Raw genomic sequence first — 18,025 nt, 5'->3', positions numbered from 1 at the left:
CCCTGCAATACCTCTATGTCTTTTGTGCTCTCAAGTTCCATATACATATATGTATATATATATTTTTTAACTTGATGAGCTAATCTTAGAAATGCAGATGTTTGGGAAGGTAAGAAACATAGATAAATGAGAAGAATGAGTTTACCTTGTGCAACTGAAAGTGAGAACCATCACATGTATGTAAAGCTATATTATTAGTATTTGTGTTAACGTGTCCATGAAAATTTTAGCCCTTTTTTTTTTTTTTTTGCCCAATAGTGTTTTTAAATTTTTTAAAATGTTTTTATTTATTTTTGAGACAGAGACAGATAGAGCATGAACAGGGGAGGGGCAGAGAGAGAGGGGGAGACACAGAATCTGAAGCAGGTTCCAGGTTCTGAGCTGTCAGCACAGAGCCCGACGTGGGGCTCGAACACACGGACTGTGAGATCATGACCTGAGCCGAAGTCAGATGCTTAACCGACTGAGCCACCCAGGTGCCCCAATAGTGTTTTTATTAAAGCATGGGGACAGGACCTGTGGGCAGAAAGAGCTAAATAGTCCTTTTATGGGTTTTTTTTTTAATTTTATTTTTTTTAATGTTTATTTTTGAGAGGGGCAGAGAGAGCAGGCTCCAGTCTCTGAGCTGTCAGCACAGAGCCCGATGTAGGGATCGAACTCACAAACTGTGAGATGGTGACCTCAGCCAAAGTCGAACACTTAACCGACGGAGCCACCCAGGCGTCCCTAAATAGTCCTTTTAAATTGACACATGCACTTTATAAATTTTAATTTGTTTTAAATTGTCATATGTTTAGAAAAGACTCTTAATTCAACAACAACCAAAAATGGAATGGAAGAGCCCATGGAATGAAGTCAGAATATAAACTGCTGGGGCATCTGGGTGGCTCAGTTGGTTGGGCATCCGACTTTGGCTCAGGTCATGATCTCATGGTCCGTGAGTTTGAGCCCTGCATCGGGCTCTGTGTTGACAGCTCAAAGCCTGGAGCCTGCTTCGGATTCTGTGTCTCCCTCTCTCTCTGCCCCTCCCCCACTCACGCTCTGTCTCTCTGTCTCAGAAATAAACATTAAAAAAAGTTTTTTTTTTTTAAATAAACGTATTTTAAACTATTTAACATTATTAAGCTTTATATTAGAATTCTTAACCCTTAAAAACCTTAATTTCTGGTTAAAATTAAGAAGTAAACAGTTGTGGGGGCCCCTGGGTGACTCAGTCGGTTAGGCGTCTGACTTCGGCTCAGGTCATGATCTCACGGTCTGTGAGTTCGAGCCCCACGTCGGGCTCTGTGCTGACAGCTCAGAGCCTGGAACCTGCTTCGGATTCTGTGTCTCCCTCTCTCTCTGCCCCCCCCCCCCCCACTCACACTCTGTCTCTATCAAAAAATGAATAAACGTTAAAAAAAATTTAAGAATATAAAATGCTAATCCAATACCATCTTTCTGTAAGTAGCTGGTTTCTGTCTACCGTTGTGAATGCAAAGGAAGGACTTTCCTCTCACCTCCTGTGGAGAAGGTCATGGGCAGCACTGTCACTGAGACGTTGTCAGAGCTTCTCTGTCCAGCAGTGTCCATCACAGTGAGCTGAAAGGTATATGTTCCTTCCTGCAAGTGGGACAGCTTCAGGGTTCCTGACTGAGGTACCTGACACCCAAATAGGAAACAGCACATGTAGTTAGGAGATCTGAGGCACAGAGTCCAGTATCATCCTGAATTGGAAATCAGCATTACCCCTGGAACAGTCCCATGTCCCACCTGTCCACTCCTGGCCAAGGAAGGGAAATCCTAAAGCATGCACCATTTGGGCAGGTTGCCCTACTCTGAACTCACAATTCTCAATTTTATCTGGGCTGACAATCTCCTTGACTAACAATAGTCTTTCACTTGCCCTTAGCAGTTGATGTTCCAAACCTGTAACTCTCCAAGCTCCACACCCAGTATCTAGTCCCTTCCTTCTCAGCAGGTGACCTCATCTACGTTGAGAAGAAAATTAAGACATAATTATGGCCATGATTATGTTTCTACCACTCATTCCTATGCTGGGAACGCACCTGTATCTGTATCTGCTGTCAGCTCCTTTCCCCCAGCCATAATAAGATGAGCTGTCCCTCCTGCACTCCAGGCCAACTCCCCCATCTAGGCCTTGACCCCTTCCCTCTATGACCTTTTTTTTTTTTTAATTTTTCAATGTTTATTTATTTTTGACAGAGAGAGAGAGACAGAGCATGAGCGGGGGAGGGGCAGAGAGAGAGGGAGAACACAGAATCGGAAACAGGCTCCAGGCTCCAAGCTGGCAGCACAGAGCCCAACACGGGGCCCGAACCCGCGGACCGTAAGATCGTGACCTGAGCCGAAGTCAGACGCTCAACCAACTGAGCCACCTAGGCGCCCCTATGACCTTTGGAACACTGACCATCAAGTAATTTCTCTTTCAAATGCCTCTGCTATCACTATGCTCAAGTTTCTCTCTACCCAAAAAAAACAAACCAAACAACAGCAAATAAAAAACCCTACAGTCCAAGATCATCCCAGCCATACAATCTTATCTCCTTCCCATTTCAACTTACCTTTCAAAGCCTTGTTCATGCTACACTTGCTGCTTCCATTTGCTCATTTCCCATTTATTCTTTATCCCACCCATCTGATTTCTTTCCTCACCGTTCCCCTGAAACTGCTGGAAAAACTCATTAGCTGATCTAGCAAAGATCACCAAGTTGTTAAGGTCGATGAGACTTGTTAGCCTTGCCTCCTCCCACTCCCCCTCCACTGGCTGTCTTACTGTATTTTACAAAGTTAGCCACTCCTGGCTTCTGGAACTCTCGACTTCCCTGGCTTCTGTTTCTGTGCCTGAATTCCCTGGCTATTCCTTGATGATCACCATGATGGACTTCACTTCTGCTTACTCCCTAAACCCAGGGTCCCACCTTGACCCCCCCATTCTCCTCTACCATTTTTCAGGCAGTCTCCCAATCATGGCAAGAGTGGTAGCTTCTGGGGTCAGTACTACGTTGTCATCTTGGGAGTCATTTTTGGATGCTCAATCCAACTACTATATTTTTCAGCTCTCTCAAAGATACTATAATGGCTGAATGTCCTATTTTCTAGGAAAAAATCCCTCTTTGCTTAAATGAACTGGTGCAGCCACTCTGGAAAACAGTATGGAGGTTCCTCAAAAAACTAAAAATAGAACTACCCTACAACCCAGCAATTACACTACTAGGCATTTATCCGTGGGATTACAGGTGTGCTGTTTCGAAGGGACACATGCACCCCCATGTTTATAGCAGCACCATCAACAATAGCCAAAGTATGGAAAGAGCCCAAATGTCCATCGATGGATGAACGGATAAAGAAGATGTGGTATATATATATATATATATATATATATATATATATATACATACATATATATATATATACACACACACACACACGCACACGCACACACAATGGAGTATTACTCAGCAATCAAAAAGAATGAAACCTTGCCATTTGCAACTATGTGGATGGAACTGGATGGTATTATGCTAAGTGAAATTAATCAGAGAAAGACAAAAATCATATGACTTCACTCATATGAGGACTTTAAGAGACAAAACAGAGGAACATAAGGGAAGGGAAACAAAAATAATATAAAAACAGGGAGGGGGACAAAACATAAGAGAGTCACAAATATGGAGAACAAACTGAGGGTTGCTGGAGGGGTTGTGGGAGGGGGGATGGGCTAAATGGGTCAGGGGCACTAAGGAATCTACTCCTGAAATCATTGTTGCACTATATGCTAACTAATTTGGATGTAAATCTTAAAAAATAAAAAATAAAATTAAAAAATAAAAAAAAAGAACTATTAGCTGCTTGTTTGTATTTATGAAATCCTAGAATTTAGATCCCTGCACATAATTTTGGCTTGGAGGCTTTGTCAGAACTATATATGCACAAGAACAGAATGCTTTACGATCGCTTTAGGGGGCAATGCAAGGAGATACAGTTGTATCAATAATCAATCACCCAGAGCTCCTGTTAAGTACAGGTTTCTCAGCCCAGCCTTGGAGTCTGAGTCAGTGGGTCTGAGAGTGGGATCTGGGAATTTGCACACAACAGGCACATCCAGATGATTCACCAATGACACTGCAAGAAACGTGGGTGAAGTGGTTAAGAGCACAGAGTCTGGCATCCAACAGAGCTGAATGCCAGCTCTACTGTGTGCCAGCTCTGTGACCTTGTACAAGCCACTTAACCTATTTAAGCCTCAGTTTCTTCATCTGTAAAGTGGAAATAATAATGGCACTTACCTTGTAAGCATCAAATGAGATAACTATGTAAAGAGAGCTTAATGTGGGGCTTACATATAAGTTTTAAATATAAAATACAAGTTTAGTTTTTTAAATATCGAAAGAGCATAACGTAGTAAATGCTTAAATGTAATTAACTGTCTCCATTGGTTAGTTCTCATCTCAACCTGAATAACCCTGTTTTTACAGACAGGAAAATGAAATCTCAATAACGTGACTCTCACTCACTGAGACAGAGACAGAATCGAGATGTCCAGGTGTAAAACCGTCAATAAGTGGTCCCATCACTCTCCTTGCAAAAGCTGTAAGCTGGAGAGCTGGCAAAGAAGCAAGCCAGTCCTTCGTTGTGTATTTCAAAGAGATGTTAAGCAGTTTTCACCGCCACACTGTTACATGATCTTCAGGCCCAACTACAACAAGAGAATATCAAACTTATTCTTATTAAGTGGGGTCCACTTATGTGAGAACTACAACACTACCTAAAGGCCATGCAGAGAGAAAACTGAAGATGACAAGAGAATGTGAGAGTCTGGAGCAGGCAACTGATCCTCAGAAACAAGAGCGTTCTCGATGTCTGAGAACAAGGAGAGAACATCAGAGATTCAGACGAGTGAGATTTAAAATGAGACAAAAACTGTGGCTTGGGACTCAGGGTCATACCAAACCCCCCTTTTCTTTCACATTCCATATCCAAACGCATCTCGAATTTAAGCGCTTCTCATCAGGTCCATTGTCACCATCCTGGTCTGAGCCCACCCTGTCTCTAGCCTGAGTCACTGCAGGGGTCAAGAGACCTGCACTCCAGTGGGACTGGGACTGGTATCCCTTTATTCTGGAAACTTTTGCTTCCACCCCTGTCCACATGATTGCAAGGGAAGGGTGAGTTATAACCTCTCCCTATGGCCGGAGGAGTGTGAGGCTGAACCAAGGGGCGTCAATGACTGCAAGGGGCAAGAGGCCGTAAGGTTGCCGCTGGTGACAGACTCTCACTCTCTCCAACTCTGGCTCAGCATCAGGCAGGCCTTCCTAGGTCGCAGTGGTGTAACAGATAAGACCACTAGTTCCGGGACTTAGAACACATGGGTACATCGTGGCAGCTGATGGCCATGCTGGAATGTGTTGACTGAGCCTTGCAGCCTTGAGTAAGGGAGTAAGGTGCTATGAGGGGAGAAGCTTTGTCACAGCAGGTCTGCCTGCAGACTTAAGACTGCAGAAAGCTGGCAGCTGAGAGGTTTGCTGCCCAGGTACATGAGAGGAGAGAGAATCCCAAGCAGGTTCTGCACACTCACCTCAGAGCCCGATGTGGGGCTCAATCTCACAATCGATGAGATCATGACCTGAGCTGAAATCAAGAGTCAGACACTTACCCGACTGAGCCACCCAGGGACCACGGGAAGTTTCTTTTCAATGCTGGGCTGGAAGGACAGGCATCCACTATCTAAGAGGGCAATTGTCCACCTGGGCTGTGGATGCCTCTCTCTGCCTTCCTAGGCACCTCCTCTCTGCTGCAGGGAACACTGATCCAGATCAAGGTCATGGTAATAAACTTCAAAGTCCTGGATGAGCTTAAATTTAGATCTATTCACATTAATATCCTCTCCTTGGCCTTTTTATTCATTTAGTTAACAAAAGGTGTCTTTCCTTGAAATCGGGTATTTAGAATATTTAGAATGGTTTCCGAACTTCAAGCATCCAGGTGATCCTTCCATATCTCATGTTTATTTGACATTGGAAAGGATTTTACAAACATTTCCTAAGTGTCAGGATAAAAAATATATATGGCAGAGGAGAAAGAGAATAAGACAAAACTTCTCATTGTTCCCACCAAGAGTAGGACAACATTCCTTGAGCACATGAGCCAATTTTCTTGACATCTGGCCATAATGCAGAGTTTCTACAGACAAAAGATTAGTACTGCTTCCCTGTTGTTTCTTCTCTTACTGCCCTCCCTTCTCTCCTTTCGAGTCTAGGGAAGATCAATACGATATCTTGGTGTGGCAAGATGTGGGTAAAGTGTAGACAAGATCTCTCTGAATCCTTCTTTCCTTCTTTTCTTTTCTTTGCTTTTCTTCTCTTCTTTCTTCTCTTCTCTTCTCTTTCCTTTTTTCTCTAATGTAATCTCTACACCCAACATGGAGCTTGAATTTACAACCCCTAGATCAAGAGATTCATGCTCTACTGACTAAGCCACCCAGGCACTCTCCTCTGTACTGTTTTTTAGAAAGAAAAGTAAAAGTATGTTATTGTACAGACCATTGGGCAAATGGCCAACTATCTATCCTCTGGGTAAAGCCAAAGCTGATTCTCATTTTAACTGGATAGTGATTTTATGGCCCTAAGTTACCATATCAGAGAATACACATTGAATTTGAATGCTCTCAGACATGTCCAAAATTTTTGCACCATACAATGTGCATCTTTTCAAGTCAATAAGACTTTTGTAAGTCCTATCCTATTATCAAAATATTCAGGTTATAGAGACATATACCACAGGGCCCTCATCTGCAAAGTCCTCTCTGACTTCTCTCAATGAGATTATAATCTCTCCTTCCTTTGAACCCCAGTAGCACTTTATCCACATTCTTTTATAGCCTTGCCACTTTTTTTTTTTTAAATGTTTACTTGTGAGAGAGGGCAAGTGGGGAAGGGGTAGAAAGGGGACAGAGGATTTGAAGCGGGCTCTGAGCTCACAGCAGCGAGCCCAATGTGGGGCTTGAACTCATGAACTGCGAGATCATCATGACCCAAGCTGAAGGTGGACACTCAATCAACTGAGCCAACTAGGCACCCTAGTCTTGCCACTTGCTACTTGGTATTTTTGTTATTTAGGTGCATATCTAATCTCAACCAGTGTCAAGTTACTTGAGGGCAATATTCCCTACAAGTTTTTCACAGTGCCTTACTCCCTTGCTTCTTGCCTTTGAAAGGCCCTCATAACTTTTTGTTTATATACAAGTGAGTGAATCTATTCTGTTAGTAATTCAGTTAATGTATTGGTCAAAATAGCCCAATATTTACATCCCAAGGTATTTAGATAAAACTGTAATAGTTTTCCTCTCCTGGAGTGCTCATTGTTTAAAATGTTTATTTATTTATTTTGAGAGACAGAGAGAGAGAGAGAGAGAGCGAGAGAGAGCGCACACTCGAGCAGGGGAAGGGCAGAGAGAGAGGAAGAGAGAAAATCCCAAGCAGGCTCCACGCTGTCAGCACAGAGCCTGACATGGGGCTTGATCCCATGAACTGTGAGGTCATGACCTGAGCTGAAACCAAGAGCTCAACCCACTGAGCCACCCAGGTGCCCCTCCGGGAATGCTCATTTTATGCTCTGAAATATGCTAAGTGCTTTATTTGCGTTTTCCTATTTTCATCCCTTACTGAAACTCTATCAGGTTGTATCATCCTCTTTACAATTGAGGAAGCTGAAGCTTAAAGAATGGAATAATTTTCCCAGGTTCACCCGGCTAGGGAATTGGCAAAACTGGGTTTGAATCCAGGCCATTTATAAATTCCATATGTACAGCCATTCCAATCTCGGTCAGCAGATTCAGGCCTTCCAAGGTCCTTATTCCAAGACCCATTTCTTAGAAAGAACCCAGGCACAGTTTATATACAGACTGGCCAGCTGTCATGGTCTAAAAAAAGTAGATTACAGTAAATCAGGTTTAAACCCCGTTTGACCAGAAGCACACAGATTGACTGTCAACTCCTGTGATTCTGGAATCCTACTGGCTTGTCAATTATTGTCTGGGAAGTTGTGTGTTTGTTTCTGAACAGGCAAGAACTTCAAAGCTTCTGCCCTTTCTGGAATAGATCTTTCTTAGTTCAGTTTACCCAGATTTATTTTTCCTGAATTACATACTTTTTCTTCCCCAGGGAGATTATTTTTCATTTCCTTATAATGATAATTACAAGTAATTATATAATAAGTAATATAGTAAGTAATATTATAAGTAATTTTCTTAAAGAAAAAAACTGCAATTAAATATTCAAGCCCTTGAGCTATAATGTAAAAAGAATTCCTACTTAAGTCAGGGCAGGCTACATTTAGGCTCATGGCTGACGCTGAAACACAACAGGTACGAACTATCCCCATCTTGCATGCTCTGAAGTGTCTTCCCCCTTAATCAGAGCAGTAAGCTCTAGGATTCACTGGTTTTTTTCTCCTGTCTTCATTCTTCATTTTTGAAGCAAGACACTTACAAAGAAATCCTCAAAACCACAATGGAATATGTATTCATGGGCACCAATTTATCCCCAGGTGTTACTTAGGAAATCCGTATGGGGAATCGTCTCTGTCTGGAAAATGCCCTGTGGGCTGCCATTACTTTCTGTCCCTTATTCGAAGATTTGGGTGAATGGGAGGGCTGAGGTGCACGGATGTTGGTGAAATTTTGAGGCAGTTCAGCCTTGTTTCAGTTCTTTGGAACATGGTATGTTTTGCTTCTCTTCTCCTGCTTTTGTTCTCACTCCCAGGAAACGCCTAGCCCTCTGGCTTTCTCAGTGTCAAAATTGCTCGTTTTAAATTAAAAAAAAATTTTTTTTAATGTTTATTTTATTTATTTTTGAGAGACAGAGAGAGACAGCATGAGCAGGAGAGGGCAGAGAGAGAGAAGGAGACCCAGAATATGAAGCAGGCTCCAGGCTCCAAGCTGTCAGCACAGAGCCCGACACAGGGCTCGAACTCACGAGCCGTGAGATCATGACCTGAGCCGAAGTCGGACGCTCAACCGACTGAGCCACCCAGGTGCCCCAAAATTGTTCCTTTTATCAAAGTCCTTTCTGGCCTCAGATCAGAGTCTGAAGCGTTGCCTCTTCAGACATTTGAGGAGTGAGTATTTGCTCCCTGTTGAAGGCTTTTTGTGCGCTGGTGAGCACATGGAGTATTTGGGGTTTGGGCTTCCTTGGGAGAATCTCTAAAAGAAGAGCACCCAGGCAGCAACACAGTCTTCCTGGGTGTAAGACAAGACAAGACTATCAGGAGTGGTGTGAATACCATGGAAGGAAAAATAATCTCATAATACATTGAATAGTATCATCATGCTTGAATGTTTGCTATGTGCTGCTCACTGCTCCGGGGGCCTTACTTGCACAACCTTATTTGACCACAATAATAATGCCTTGAAAGGGCTCCTGTTCTTTTCATCTTGCAAGTGGTTTAAATCATCCGCCAAGGTCTCCCACACAAGAAGTAGTAGAGCTAGGGTTCAAAAACCACAGTCAAGCAGATGCTCTGTCAGAAGTTTTACTTGTTTGATGTCTTTCATTCATGACAAATTGGCTCACTTGAAGGAGGAAGGAAATAGATGAAGTTGATACGAAGTTTTCTCAGGTACCCAATGACCATTTTTCTCTTTTTCTTTTTTAAATGTAGAAACAGCTTCCTCTCCATCACTCTGCCCACTCCCACCAGAGGCCTAGGATGTCTGGGATAACTTTTATTGAAGTGATTTACATTTTGTTTTTCTGAAGACTAGAAATTCTCCAATAGCCAAGAAATAATAATACTTATGTGTGCCTAGGATCTCCTTTGATGGGGGGCAAAGAAATTGTCAGACGACACATAACAGCTCTTTGCAGTATCTGTATGAGACCAGAGTGCTGAGCAATGTTCTGCTGGTCACGCTAAGAAGGATGATACAGATCTGGGGGCTGTAAGAGCACTTTTGGAAAGATTAGCTAAGCAGTCAATTACTTAACAAGAGAGAGAGAGAGAGACAGAAGCAATTAATTAGCAAGTATTATTAGAATCCTCGTAAGTATTGTCACAGTTCTAAGCTTTAAGAGAGAAAGGGAAAAAATATCAAGGAATAAAGGAAGGAGGGAGGGAGCAAGGAATGAGAAGGGAGACAGGGCCTTCTGGAAGCATCTGTGGGCAGTAAAATCCCTCTTCAGCTCATTGTCCCTTCCCTCACTGAAAATACTTCTAAAGAAATCCCTCCTCAGTGTTATAAATTCTGTTGTGATATTACAGATTTTATGTATTTCTTTCTACACATCAAGGAAGACGTGTAGAAAACAGAAGACGATGGACACAGTTAGTGTTTAATCTTTAAGACCACAGTAGGTCCTCTGGAAACTTGGGTATTGGTTTGACAACTGCAGGCTGTCTTGAAAATCCTTGCTAAATTTTCATAAAATCTTTCAATAGGCTTTTAAGTCATCTCCTTAACACGTAGTGATTCATTCCTTTTGTGAGCATTTTCAGTACTGACCCAAATCATATCTCAGGAAATCTGACTGAGGAGGAGTAAGTGACAAAACGGTTCCTATACAAGGAGACAGAATGCAATTTGAAATTCAACAATTATTTTGTGCTCGCTTGCCCTATGACCAAAAAGTCAAGTCTTGTTTCTATTTATATTCATATTCTTGGAAACCTTTACTCTAAGGTTGAGTTATAAAATACCATTTTTATCTGTTGGGGGTGGTTTAAAAATGAGTCTAATTGGGAGATCCCATATAGACCATCCCGTCTCAAGAAACTTGGATTTTATCAAGAAGGACCCATATTCCAATTTTCCTCTGTGGTCCTGGTGTAATTAGGAATACCACCTCCCTTGAGCATCCGACTTCAGCTTAGGTCATGATATCATGGTTCGTGAGTTCAAGCCCCATGTCAGGCCTGCTGCTGTCAGCACAGAGCCCGCTTCGGATCCTCTGTTCTCCTCTCTTTACTCCTCCCCCACTTCTGCTCTCACAAAAATAAATAAATAAATAAATAAATAAATAAATAAATAAATAAATAAATAAAAATAAAGATTTGGGAATACCACCTCCTTTCCCCCCTCCCCTCAATAGGTCCCAATTTAGATGATAATCTATTTTCAAAAATTAATTATGTGCAGCAGGCAAGCCAGTGTGCAAATGGTTTTAATTTCATAATGAAGTTATTGATGTAAGCGATATCCATTCTTTTTTTTTTTTTTTAAGTTTATTCATTTATTTTGAGAGAGTATGTGTGCAAGCAGGGGAGGGACACAAAGAGAGGGAGAGAGAGGACCCCAAGCAGGCACTGTGCTGTCAGCACAGAGCCTGACATGGGGCTCAATCCCACAAACTGTGAGATCATGACTTGAGCAGAAATCAAGAGTTGGATGCTCAACTGACTGAGCCACCCAGAAGTCCCCAAACCATATCCATTCTTTAGTAAACTTCCGTTACATGTGATATTCTAAGATCATTTAGTTATTCTAAAATCATTTGAACATCCTTGTACTCTGTATCCTGTTCCTAAATGTCATATTTTACTTTTGACTTCAGATTTAAATGTCTTATGTTGAAAAAAAATGTATTACATTGAATAATCGTGAACTCAGTGTCATCTAATGGGCTGCCTAAAAAAATGTGTCCTTTTGCATTTAAGAAAATGCGTCCTTTTGTATTTGCATTTTGTATTACAGATTAATATTCAGTTAAGCAGATATAGAATATCCTGTTCAAGGGCAGAAAACATGTAACTTTATTTTATTTATTTATTTATTTATTTATTTATTTATTTTAACGTTTATTTATTTTTGAGACAGAGAGCATGAGCGGTGAAGGGTCAGAGAGAGAGGAAGACACAGAATCCGAAACAGGCTCCAGGATCTGAGCTGTCAGCACAAAGCCCAATGCGGGGCTCGAACCCACGGACTGCGAGATCATGACCTGAGCGAAGTCGGACACTTAACCGACTGAGCCACCCAGGCGCCCCAAAACGTGTAACTTTAAAGTCCAGTGGGTATACTCTTCGTTCTGACCAATCATCTTCCCTATTCTTTTCTCATAAATGAAGAAACCAAGCCAGGAACATAAGCTTTCCCATATGTTTAGTCAAAGTAAACTGCTTAGTATAGCACTGAATACACACGCTAAGTACTAAAAATACTTAGACTAAGTTTTTTTATTATTAAGTTGGCAGAAATAATTCCTCTCTTACAACAAGGACCTAGTTGGTTTTTGTTGTTTTGTGAATACCTGAATGAGTCTTTTGGACGTGAAAAGATAGTCCTACAACCTAGTGTTAAGGTATTTCAAGACAAAGGGAGGGCTGACACTTCTACCACCTCCCCCCCCCACCAGGCCTTTACTCAAAGCTTCTCTCTAATGAGAGAAGGAGTTAAGGAGCCTGTGCAGATGGAGAACAGGGAAGACGAAGGAGAGAGGAGGAGTCCAGAAGAGGCACCCAGTGGAAAGCCTGGCCAGCGAGGGCCCTAGAGGGGTAAGAATGGTCAGGGGCATAAGAACAAGTGTGTCCCACATTGGGTTTTAACTTAACTGTTTTACTGTGCTAGCCTTCCAAGTGAGCCCCATTTTGCAGCTTGAAGGACGACTGCATTAACATTCCAGTCAGCTGGATCCCATTCTCAGAAAAAAGAATTTGACTTGAGAGTCCCAATTTTTCCGTCAGAAGTTTTGGGGTATAGGGGTGCCTGGCTGGCTCAGTCGGAAGAGCACTGACTCTTGATCTCGGGGTCATGAGTTTGGGCCCCACACCTGTGTAGAGACTAATAGACAAAATAAACTTGAGAAAAGAAATTGTGGGGTGTAAAATCAGGCCGCCCAAGTCAAAGGGATCCGTGGGATGGCCCCTGAAGGATGTTCATTACTGTTAAAGGAAAATTCTCAAAATATTTAAACTATGACTCTCACACAAATCTTCATTGTTGTTGTTCTTATGTACATATTTAATTTTGGAAGGAAATGAATCACTCTGAAATCAGAGACTTTTAAAAACCTCTCACTCGGGTGCATTGTAAGCAAAGTATAATTCCACAATGGCCTGAAAATACCTGTGTATCTTATTCTCGGGTATGAATATGTGTTAAGATCTCACACAAATCTAATATGAACCTGCATCAAAGATTTTACTTAGCTCTCTCTAATTAAAGAGAAAACCAATAAAGCATCCCACAGCTTCAAAGGCGAATCTGAAGAACAGGAAGATACAAGGAGTCATGAATGCTTAAGTGAAGTTGCCAGGAGATGCAAAGCTGAAACAAGTTTGCTGTTAGTAACTATTAGTCACCAAAATGAATGTCTTAACAGATTAATACCTTCGGGTGTTAAAATGTCATGCTTGAAATCCACTTTTCCACAGGGCAGAAATCAATTTTATCTCTATATGAAAAATTTATTTGCATTTTAATGGACAAGAATAATTTGCATTCCCACCTCTTCTCTTTCTTTAAAGTTTGAGAGGTTGGGAGGGAGGGAGGGAGGGAGGGGGGGAGGGAGGGAGAGAGGGAGAGAGAGAGAGAGAGAGAGAGAGAGAGAGAGAGAGAGAGAATCCCAGGGAGGGTCTGCACTGTCAGCGGGGTCAATCTCACAAACCGTGAGGTCATGACCTGAGAGCCCCACCCTCTGTTTTCTACAATGTACCAATGGTGACCCTGAAGGATCTGCTCCACAGCCCCCATCACTCCACTGAGAGGCGCTAAGTCATCTCTTGCCATTTCAGTCTTTCACCATATTTTATTACAATTTTCACCCACAAGGTGGGGATGTGCCTTCTTGTGAGGTTATTCTGAGGATTACAGATAGGTCTACACTGCCTGGCACTGAGTGGGGGGCTCAATTAATGGCGCCTTTATTATGATGAAGTCATAGTAGGGTAAGAATCTACTTTTGAGAGCATTCATCCATGTACACCATTATAAGATAGTCCGTTTGGTAGCAAATAGCTCTTTTCTTGTAAACTTTGTCACTTTTGGGTTATGGTTTTATAACTTTAGATCCATCTGCCAATACATTATACACTTGGCTGGGGAATTGGTCCACATTTTCCTCTTGATGGCAGAGCAGTCAGCCCTAAAAGCCCACAAGGAGTGCCTAATTTTGTTACTTCTTCATAAATATCTTCAGTAAATTAATACTGAATCATCAGCAGTATTTTTATTCAGCACTCATCTATGCAATTCATTGCTTATAGAATAAAGCTTTTAATAGCAAAGACACAAAGCTAGATGATAACGGAGGAAGATTTATAGCTGCTGGAACAGATATGTCCCAGAAGTGCCAATTAACAGTCAGTGTCCATCTCAAGGGAGCTCTCTAGTGGTATAAGCAATGGCTTGTCCATGTACCTTTTCTGATCAAAGCAATAAAGATATTAATTTTGCAGCTGACACAATGCATTGGAGGATAATAAATATGCTGGATGACACTTAAAGTTCAAAATTATTTCTGTTGTAGATGAAAACCAAAAGACTCGGATGTAAAAGGATAAACATAAGGTCCTGTACTCAGGTTCAGTAAATCAATTACACAAACACGGGATGGGGAGGCTATCAGGACAGCAGTTCGTGCAGAAAGATGAAGCAGGTTTTAGGTAATCCTGCTAATGGAAAACTCAACATGAATCTATTGTGTGAAGCAGCCACTAAAATAGTTTATATGAATTAAGCTTCATCAATACAAGGAGAGACAATGCCTGAATCACAGGAGGTGATAGTCTGTGTCAGGAAGAACCACAGTTTACATATGGAATTCATAGGGGTGTCAGATTTTAAGACGGGCATGGAACAGTCTTGAGAAAATCCAGAAGATGCTTAATGGTAAATGTGAAATCTGAAAAATCAACTCATGAGGAACAATCTGAAAGACTGAGAGTGTTGAATTCTGAGAAGAGCGCTCCAAGTGGTCGACGTTCATTTTTTTCAAAATTGTAAGTGGCTGATACACAGAATAAAAAGAAGATGCGTTCAGTGCTTTTCCAAAGAGAAGATCCAGCACCAGGGCACAGATGTAAGAGGAGGCACATCCCACTTCCCTAATAACTAGAGCTGATGGAAGATGTCACAGGACATGATGTGAACTAGTAAGCTTTCACCTCGGGAAAAATCAGGCAGAGAGTGGATGACCACTGGAAGGGATGTGATGGAGGGGGCTTCTCTATGGGTGGGAAGCGGGGTAAGATGCTGACCAAGGGTCCGGGCAAGTCTAAGACTATATAATTGTTGACTAAATAATGGACTTAGGGGTGCCTGGGTGGCGCAGTAGGTTAAGCGTCCAACTTCAGCCAGGTCACGATCTCGCGGTCCGTGAGTTTGAGCCCCGCGTCGGGCTCTGGGCTGATGGCTCGGAGCCTGGAGCCTGTTTCTGATTCTGTGTCTCCCTCTCTCTCTGCCCCTCCCCCATTCATGCTCTGTCTCTCTCTGTCCCAAAAATAAATTAAAAAAACGTTGAAAAAAAATTGTTAAAAAAAAAAAATAAATAAATAATGGACTTAAATCAGTCTTGAAGGACTAGCTGATTATCGTTTTTGGTTTTGTTCCAACAGAATAAAATCAGTGCTTCCTCACAGAGGGAAGACCCTGGAAGACAGAGGAAGCAGTTGACAGCTAACTGCAGGTCAAGGAGAGAGGCCTTCGAAGAAGCCAGCCCTGCTGACACTTTGATCTTGGACTTCTAGCCTCCAGGACTGGGCGAAATTTCTGTTGGTTAAGCCGCCCAGGCTGTGGTATTTTGTTACGGCAGCTCTAGCAAACCAGTATTGACTTTTTGTGCCTCCTCTAACTAAAGTGGTTTGGACAAAGTTTATTTGACTAAGCCAGGAAATATTGCTATCTAGGAAGGGTCTTGAAAGAGTTAATAAAAAGCGACTAGTCTCACAACTCAGGATGCCTTTTATGGACCCAGCAATTCCATTTCTGGGTATTAATTTGAAGGAAGCAAGAACACTAACTTGAAAAGACATATGCGCCCCCGTGTTCACTGCAGCATTATTTACAATAGCCAAGATAAAGAAATAACCTAAACGTCCATTGACAGATGAATGGATAAAAAAACAGTGGTATACAAATATTCTGCCATAAAAAAGAATTTTGCCATTTGTGACAACATGGATAGACCTGGAAGTTATTATTCTGAGTGAAATAAGTCAGAGAAAGACAAATACCTTATGACCTCACATACGTAGAATCTAAACAAAAAACTGAACTCCAGGACACCTGGGTAGCTTAGTTGGTTCAGCATCCAAATTCGGATCAGGTCATGCACGATCTTGTGGTTAGTGAGTTCGAGCCCCACACCCAGCTCATTGCTGTCAGAGCTGAGCCTGCTTCAGATCCTCTGTCTCCCTCTCTCTCTGCCTCTCCCTCGCATTCTCTCTCTCTCAAAAAAAAAAAAAAAAATATATATATATATATATGTATATATATATAAATAAAATAAACATGAAAAAAATGAGTTTGGGGCACCTTGGTGGCGCAGTCAGTTAAACATCCTACTCTTGATCTTGGCTCAGGTCATGATCTTGCAGTTCCTGAGTTCGAGCCCCGCATGGGGCTGGGCACTGACAGCACAGAACCTGCCTGGGATTCTGTTTCTCATTCTCTCTGCCCCTCCCCTACTTGTGCTCTTGCTCTCTCCCGCTCAAAATAAATGAATAAACTTAAAGAAAAATTAAAAGAAAAAACTGAGTTTATATATACAGAGAATAGATGGGTAGTTGCAAGAGGCAAGGTGTGAAGGTTGGGCAAAATGAGTAAAGTGATGAAATGAATAAGTCATGGGAGGTAATTACAACATGGTGGCTATAGTTAATAACACGGTACTGTATATTTGAAAGTCGCTGAGAGTAGGGGCCCCTGGGTGGCTCAGTCAGTTAAGCATCCAACTCCTGATTTCGACTCGAGTTATGATCTCACAGTTTCATGAGTTGAAGCCTCACCTCAGGCTCTGTGCTACAGTGCAGAGCCTGCTTGGGATTCTCTCCCTCCCTCTCTCTCTACCCCTCTGCCACTCACTGTGTCTCTGACTCTATCAAAATAAATAAATAAACTTAAAAAAATTCTTTTAAAAAAAGGAAAGTCGCTGAGAGTAAATTTTTTTTTAATGTTTACTTATTTTTGAGAGACACAGAGACAGAACACGAGTGGGGGAGGGGCACAGAGAGGGAGACACAGAATCCAAAGCAGGCTCCAGGCTCTGAGCTGTTAGCACAGAGCCTGATATGGGGCTCAAACCCACGAACTGTGAGATCGTGACCTGATCACAAAAAACAAATGTGTTACCATGAGATGTTAACTAGAATTATTGTTGTGATCATTTCACAATATCCAGTCATTATGTTGTTCTTCTTAGACTAATGTTATCCACAGCTCAAACAAGGCAAAACAAAACAAAACACAACACAACAGAAAGACTCTTGTGTTTAGACCGTCACTGAGCCAGTGACTCACTCCCATCTGTAGCAATTCCTGCTCAGCCCGATAAGTCTGGGGGAAAACCAGTGCTGCGTGTGCCCAAACCCGAATGTCTGAGGTCACTCTTCACCTCACTTACAAACTCAGTTATCTCAAGCAGGCCTCGTTGCTAGGTGAGATAGCTGTTTTCTGGATCATGTGACGAATTCATGTATTCTATTGTTATTTTCCTCTTTATATTGTTTTATATTTTTCAAATTTTCTGCCTGAACCTTGAACTAAGGAAAGAAGAAATAAAAAATGTAAAAAAAAAAAAATGTTGAAAATGTAATGAAATAAAAAATAAAAAAAGGAAAAAGTAACCTGAGTCATTAAAACAAAGCATGAGTCTTTTCCCTTCAAATGTTTTGCCAAAAATTAGCAAAAAAAGAGAAAGCTTCGGGGAGCTGGGGTGGCTCATTCAGCTGAGCATCTGACTCTTGATTTCAGCTCAGGTCGTAATCCCAGGGTCATGGGATCGAGCACTGTGTCAGGCTCCACACTAAGCATGGGGCCTGCTTAAGATTCTCTCTCTCTCTCTCTCTCTCTCTCTCTCTCTCTCTCTCTCTC

At 41.9% G+C, this 18,025-nt stretch overlaps 1 protein-coding gene across 1 annotated transcript in view; it reads right to left on the bottom strand.

The window, feature by feature from the left end:
- The window catches only part of LRP11 (LDL receptor related protein 11), a gene marked incomplete at its 5' end in the record, with an annotated part of 49,660 nt that overhangs the window by 25,846 nt on the left and 5,789 nt on the right, over positions 1-18,025 (bottom strand). Inside the window, one exon of the mRNA XM_040448624.1 lies at positions 1,500-1,641. Coding sequence (XP_040304558.1) covers positions 1,500-1,641 — 142 coding nt within the window. The remainder of the gene's footprint in view (positions 1-1,499; positions 1,642-18,025) is intronic.

Source organism: Herpailurus yagouaroundi, unplaced genomic scaffold (genome assembly GCF_014898765.1).
Source record: "Herpailurus yagouaroundi ecotype Mexico unplaced genomic scaffold, PumYag 198, whole genome shotgun sequence".
Taxonomy (NCBI): domain Eukaryota; kingdom Metazoa; phylum Chordata; class Mammalia; order Carnivora; family Felidae; genus Herpailurus; species Herpailurus yagouaroundi.
This window is presented reverse-complemented; position numbering and strand designations above follow the sequence as displayed.